General features: G+C 43.1%; 1 protein-coding gene across 1 annotated transcript; it reads right to left on the bottom strand.

The window, feature by feature from the left end:
- Nucleotides 1–977: 977 nt before the first annotated feature.
- On the bottom strand, nucleotides 978–6,524 carry LOC133892541 (protein FLX-like 1). The gene is made up of 5 exons (XM_062333389.1): nucleotides 5,955–6,524; nucleotides 5,290–5,522; nucleotides 4,759–4,922; nucleotides 1,490–1,566; nucleotides 978–1,390 (listed from the first exon to the last, which is right to left on the bottom strand). The coding sequence occupies exons 1-5, from the start codon at nucleotides 6,426–6,428 to the stop codon at nucleotides 1,295–1,297; spliced, it is 1,044 nt and encodes a 347-aa protein (XP_062189373.1). The 5' UTR covers nucleotides 6,429–6,524; the 3' UTR covers nucleotides 978–1,294.
- Between the last annotated feature and the right edge of the window lie 718 nt (nucleotides 6,525–7,242).

Genomic DNA, 7,242 nt, shown 5'->3' with positions numbered 1-7,242 from the left:
TTTAACTATGTTTAGCAAATACATTTTCTCATAGAAAATATACAACTTTTTTAAGGCTATAAATACTTTTATTATGTAGATCATATTACAAGAAAACTAATAAAAATATTTCACTTGATTTGAAGCTCAGATAAATTAGTTATCAATTTTACAAGGTTAGACTATCTTTTTTGTTTTTCTCGAATTTCACTGAAATTCGAGAAAACTGAGCTGTTTTTTAGGAAATTGATCGGTTTTCGATCACAAACGAAATGCGGTCAGTTTTTGGTTGAATATCAATCGGTTTTTGATTGAATTCAAGCGGTTACCGAATGTCGATTCAGCCGGATTTTTGCCTCCGATTTACAAATTTGACCGAGTGAATTTGGCTGAATTCTCATCAAATTTTGAGGGTTTTTGCGATATTCATGAATTTCAGAAAAGCAGGTCCTGGTTTTCAACACTCGAACAAATTTGTAAACCCTACAAGCAATCGTCAATGGTGCAGATTCTGCTCAATTGGACCCCTGGAGCTATCAAGAGCCAAAACTTCAACAGTTGAACCCTAAATGCACGCTTTCTTAAGTGGGGAAACAATCTTAACGCCCTCTTCATAAAATAATCCTACAAGATCTAATCTCATATATTTGGAACCTAGACCCTATTCATAGCATGACATGTGGCAACAACTACCATAAAACTTATGACAAAGACAAAAAAAAAATCACATGTGATAAAACAAAGAAATAAATAAATTATCATGTATCCCTTTATAAATTAGATGTAGACCACAAATGCATGAGACCAGATCTCATTAGATTATTCCCCCCTTTCTCCTTTATCAAGACGTGGGCAATGCACACGGAGACCGAGCCTGGGGCACTGAGCACCGTGAGGAAGAAAGAGAGTTGCTCCCAGGGCCTGAGGTGCTCCCGTCCTCCCAACGCACGGGAGCACCACCAAAAAAGTCATGAAGAATTCTAGTAAAAACTCACAACAAGACAAGTATCTGCCTCTCCATAAAATTTCAAATCAAAATTCAACATACACACCGAGTAACAAAAAAGATAAATCAGGCTGTGAATATCACGATTTATAAACGAAAGATCATCATTCATCATTTCATCTTGCGCAAGCCACGGAGTTGTGGCAGAAATTATGCATTCCCTTGCACAGCCAAGGTCGATAGGAAGCTAAGATATAGGTAAATCCACACGTCATCCATCTAGTTGTGCCCTATCTATTCAACATCAAGCCGCCGGGTTGCGGCCGAACCTATGTTTAGGCTTCACTGACAGGACCAGCAAATTGGTATTTATCTCTGCCCGGAGGCTCTTTGCATGTCATAGGCGCCCCAGGAACCGTGTGTTGCACCAGGTCCATACTGGGAACCAGAATCAGCAGCATTTGACTGTGATAGAAGATGTGATTTGAGAAGCAGCTTCAAATGAGGATTAAGGAATGTGAGAACAGGTTCTACAGAAGCTATGGCAGAAGCCAGAAGACGTACTTGATTCATGCTGTATCCAGCGTTATAAGGATTTGTGGCAAAATTGGCCTTGGGATTCCCATAGCTTCCCACATAACCTGCAAGAGGGTTGCTGCAGTCAGTATAGCGCCACAAGCCACACACACAGAGATTGAAGTAGGTAATCAACTTCACTTATTATGCTAGATTACTGAACACAGCCTTAAGTTTCACAACAGGCCTGTTTGGATGTAACAATTTTCTGAAACCTTAGTATCTTAAAACCACAGTTTTTTCAGATGTAGCTTTGAAATACCACAGTTTATGGATACCACGGATTTTTGCAGCTTTGAGAAAAACCAAGACATGTTTGGTACTTACTGTATTTTGCTCTACAACAACAACAACAACAAAGCCTTTCAGTCCCAAACAAGTTGGGGTAGGCTAGAGATGAAACCCATAAGATCTTGCAAGTCTAGTCATAGCTCTGGCACGTGGATAGCTAACTTTCACGCATCCCTGTCCATGGTTAGTTCTTTGGTGATATTCCAGTCTTTCAGATCCCTCTTTACAGACTCCTCCCATGTCAAGTTTGGTCTACCTCGACCTCTCTTGACATTATCCGCACGCTTTATTCTTCCGCTATGTACAGGCGCTTCTGAGGGCCTGCGTTGTATATGCCCAAACCATCTCAAACGATGTTGGACAAGCTTCTCTTCAATTGGTGCTACACCAACTCTATCACGTATGTCATCATTCCGAACCCAATCCTTTCTTGTGTGGCCACATATCCATCTCAGCATGCGCATCTCCGCTACACTCAATCGTTGGACATGTTGCCTTTTAGTTGGCCAACATTCTGCGCCATACAACATCGCAGGTGTAATTGCCGACCTATAGAACCTGCCTTTTAGCTTCTGTGGTACTCTCTTGTCGCAGAGGACGCCGGAAGCTTGGCCCCACTTCATCCATCCGGCTTTGATTCGATGGCTCACATCTTCATCGATTTCACCATCCTTCTGCAGCATCGACCCCAAATATCAAAAGGTATCCTTCTGAGGTATCACCTGCCCGTCAAGGCAAACCTCATCCTCCTCGTGCCTAGTAGTACTAAAATCGCACCTCATGTACTCAGTTTTAGTTCTACTAAGCCTAAAACCCTTCGACTCCAAGGTCTGTCTCCACAGCTCCAACTTTCCATTTACCCCCGTCCGACTATCGTCGACTAGCACCACATCATCTGCAAAGAGCATACACCATGGGATATCACCTTGTATATCCCTTGTGACCTCATCCATCACCAAAGCAAAAAGATAAGGGCTCAAAGCTGACCCTTGGTGCAGTCCTATTCTAATTGGAAAATCATTGGTGTCACCATCGCTTGTCCGAACACTTGTCACGACATTATCGTACATATCCTTGATAAGGGTAATATACTTTGTTAGGACTTTGTGCTTCTCCAAGGCCCACCACATAACATTCCGCGGTATCTTATCGTAGGCCTTCTCTAAGTCAATGAACACCATATGCAAGTCCTTCTTTTGCTCCCTGTATCTCTCCATAAGTTGTCGTACCAAGAAGATAGCTTCCATGGTCGACCTCCCAGGCATGAAACCAAACTGATTTTTGGTCACGCTTGTCATTCTTCGTAAGCGGTGTTCAATGACTCTCTCCCATAGCTTCATCGTATGGCTCATCAGCTTAATCCCACGGTAATTAGTACAACTTTGAATATCCCCCTTATTCTTGAAGATTGGTACTAATATACTCCGCCTCCATTCTTCGGGCATCTTGTTTGCCCAAAAAATAAGGTTGAAAAGCTTAGTTAGCCATACAATTGCTATGTCTCCAAGGCATCTCCACACCTCAATAGGGATACCATCAGGGCCCATTGCCTTGCCTCCTTTCATCCTTTTTAAAGCCTCCTTGACCTCAAACTCCTGAATCCTTCGTACAAAACGCCTGTTGGCATCATCAAAGGAGTCGTCCAGCTCAATGGAAGAGCTCTCACCTCCTCCATTGAACAGCTGGTCGAAGTACTCTCGCCATCTATTCTTAATCTCATCTTCCATCACCAGAAGTCGATCTGTCCCATCCTTGATGCACTTGACTTGGTTGACATCCCTCGTCTTCCTCTCACGGATCTTGGCCATCTTATAGATGTCCCTTTCCCCTTTCTTCGTGTTTAACCGCTGGTAGAGGTCCTCATACGCCCGACCTCTTGCTTCACTCACTGCTCGCTTTGCGGTCTTCTTCGCCACCTTGTACTTCTCTACGTTGTCAACACTCCTGTCCAAGTGTAGGCGTTTGAAACATTCTTTCTTCTCCTTGATAGCCTTCTGGACATCCTCGTTCCACCACCAGGTATCTTTCGCTTCGCTTCTACTTCCCCTCGTCACCCCAAACTCCTCGGAAGCCACCTTCCGAATGCAAGTCGCCATCTTTATCCACATATTGTTTGCATCACCTCCTTCCTCCCAAGAGCCCTCCTTAATTACCCTCTCCTTGAAAGCTTGAGCCGCTTCCCCCCTGAGCTTCCACCACTTACTGTATTTTGCTCTATCAAAATAATTTTGCGTCTAACTAGCCATTATAAATTAAGATCCAAGCTTGCAAGTTCATGTGTACATGAGAGGCACTGACATGCATTAGCTAATGTGGCGATGCAAGACTCCTAGCTGTACTTTTTAGGCCAGATTTTTAACTTCGATTTGAATGAACATTTCAAAACCGAGAACAGCAGGTGTACAAATTTCATTAGCACCGTACAAAAGAAAAAGAAGTGATATAGTACTGTGTGTAGAACGATGCATGCATGTATCCGTACCAGGGGAAGGATTGAAAGCGTACTGGACAAGATACGACGGGTGTGCAAGGGAGCGATCAGTTGAGATGAATGATTTTTTAAAACTCCAGAAATACCATGGTATTTGACATACTACGGTTTACAAAACCATGGTTTTTATTGCACCCAAACACCTCAAAGTATTCAATACTATGGTATTTTTCAGAAGCCATGGTATTCCCTCAACACTCCAAAAATACTTTGCATCCCAACAGGGTCGGCTCTCTCTGCTTAACACAGGATGGTAATTTTCAAGAATTTGGTCTATGTATAGGGTTTTTACTTTTAGCATACAATTTTTTCATATCTCAATGTTCTGGCAGCATCTTGTGCAACGTTATCTTAATACTTTAATGTCTTAATGTCAAGGCCATCCCAACTAATGGTTCACATAAGTTGCAGAATTACTATTTGGAACCAAAAAACGATATAAACATAAAAAATAAACTTACTAGTCAGATAATACCTTGATTGCCTGCAGACACAGCAGCTCGTGACCTCTTCTCGGCATTAGCAACCTCAGCTCGAAGTTTCTCCACTTCAGAAGCCACTGAAATCAAATTCTTCTGCATCTCTTGTCCCTGCTCATAACTCTCTGCATATCCTTTCTTCTCAAGCTCAATACCAGATCTGCATGCTGACGCATAAATAAGTACCATACAAGTTGAAAAAAAAAGGAAAGGCATCCTTTGCAACTTCACCTTTCTCTCTATTACTCAGCAGATGATTGAAATTCCATTAAATTCCATCTAAAACATATCATAATGCTGACAACGTTCGAAACGTTCAGTTAAGAAGGTTGCAGGACCAGGGGGTGGAAAAAGAAGAATGACTAAAGACAATATTTACTCATAATGTTGATGAGGGAATTTAAATCAGGGAAGAGCAGATAAAACATTAATAAGTTTACATGCACGCCCATACTTGCACAAAATTGAAAAACATTAGACCTTCTATTTTGAAAAAGAGAGTAGGTCAAAGATTTACAGAGACCTACCTCAAATGTTGTGTTTCGTGCCTGATCTCCTGGATCTCAGCTTTTAGTGCAGACACCTGCTGCAAGTCCACCGCCGAACGAGCCAAATCCTGTGCTAAACCCTGAACCTGGCCCATGAGTTCCTGCCTCGCAGCACCCAGTTTTTGTATGTCTCGACGAACTTGCGCAAGCTCTGCTCTCATTTCATCTACTGCCCGGAGCTCTCCATCCATCTTCATTGATCTCTCATAGACCTATTATTTTGCATGTTAGAATCAAAAGAACCATAAACCAATTTTACTTGAAATGGACACAGCTAACCTATTAAACTAAATCAGGCAGCTTTTGGTCAAAGAGACATGAATTTATATAAGAACATAACATGGAATTATTCGAAAACCTTACCTGAAACAGGGTCTTGCCTCGAGCTGAAAATTCAAAATCTCAGTTATTTAAGCTATGCAGTTTCAAACCTATAACCGATGCAAAATTATGCGATGCCATGCAAAATGCACATACAAGTAAATAATAAAAAATGTAACATAAATGAACTTGGGTTGGTTTTGCAAGCACACTACATGCAATGATTGTGGCTTCAATCCGAAGAGTGGATTTACAGTGAGGTGGTTGGGGGGGGGGGGGAGATACATTTAGCACATTCAAGCAAGTGGGGGAATCATCCGCACCTCGCGAAGGCGGAGGTCGCCCTCCTCCTGTGCGGCGGCGAGGGAGCGCGCGGTGCGGCCGAGCTCGTGCCGCGCGGCGGCGACCTCCTGCACGAGCGCCACGTGCGTCGCGGCCAGCCGCTGGTTCTGCCCGAGCAGCGTGTGCGCCTCCTCGATCTCCGCGCCGAGCCGCTCCTCCAGTGCCGCCACCAAGTGCGGCTGGGGCGGGAGGGGGCCGCCGGGGCCGTGACCAGCGAAATGGTGGCGATGCGGCCGATGCTCGCTGAAGTTGTCGGGGTGGCCGGGCGGCAGGCGGGGCGGGTCGCGGAAGTCGTCGAGGTGGTGGTGCGGGGGGAGGCGCGGCGGCTCGCGGTAGTCGTCGATGTGGTAGTGGGGCGGGAGGTACGGGTGACGGTGCGGAGGAGGAGGCGGGTTGTTTCCGCCGCCGCCGCGTGGGAAGGATGGAGGCAGCGGGTTACGGTGGCGACCGGCCATGGGCACTCGCCGGAACCCTACCGATGATGCGGTGAGGGTACTGTTTTCGTCTAAAAGTGCTCGACGGAGGAGTGTATTTTTCAGGAACGACCTCTGTATTTTATGTAATACAGTACTAATAACTTCGATGCGAGGACATAGAGAACAAGTTCTTTTCCCCTCTGGTCTCAGTAGTGCAAAGGAGTTTTAGCTAAGAAACACGTAGTACTTTTCTGTGTCTCTTTTATTAAAGGGATAATTGCTCGGTTACTATTCTTAAAAAGTAGTAATTGTTATTAAGAATGTCATACATATCTCTTGAGTCTAGATATTTAGGGGCAGGGTGGCAAATAGGATACCATCTGGGTATTCCTAATGGCAAAAAAAAGAATGCCTCTATATTACAAGGTGACACACATCACTACGCAAAAAGGCACAAAACACTCATATATACATGAGTACATCTTTATTATACATCTATAAATAATATCACTCTTTTATATATATATATATATATATATATATATATATATATATATATTGTGAGCTTTAAGATTTAAATCATAATAAATGAAGTTATACCCTTTACCTCTACCAACGAGAGGTGATCCTTTTCTTTAAGAAAGTTTGTACAAATAGATGATAATTAGGCAAACATAGCAAATATGTTCTTGAGAGGACTATATCAATTATTGTTATGTATGTGATTTTGGTGATCAATAATAACATAGTTAATAGAGCTAACATATTTGTTAAATATATACTTTAGTAGATCTCATGGATGCAATATATTAATAAGCTGTCATAGCCGGGACAAAGAGTGATTGAACTGGAA

The sequence above is a fragment of the Phragmites australis genome, chromosome 15 (genome assembly GCF_958298935.1).
Source record: "Phragmites australis chromosome 15, lpPhrAust1.1, whole genome shotgun sequence".
In the NCBI taxonomy this organism is placed as follows: domain Eukaryota; kingdom Viridiplantae; phylum Streptophyta; class Magnoliopsida; order Poales; family Poaceae; genus Phragmites; species Phragmites australis.
Note: the sequence above shows the minus strand (reverse complement) of the source record. Positions and strands in the feature narration are given on the sequence as shown.

Coding starts and splice junctions, on each gene's coding strand:
- LOC133892541 (XM_062333389.1), bottom strand. CDS start 6,428: ATGGCCGGTCGCCACCGTAACCCGCTGCCTCCATCCTTCCCACGCGGC. Junction 5,523..5,954: donor GCGACCTCCGCCTTCGCGAG/GTGCGGATGATT, acceptor GCAAAATAATAG/GTCTATGAGAGATCAATGAA. Junction 1,567..4,758: donor TGTGTCTGCAGGCAATCAAG/GTATTATCTGAC, acceptor ACCCTCTTGCAG/GTTATGTGGGAAGCTATGGG.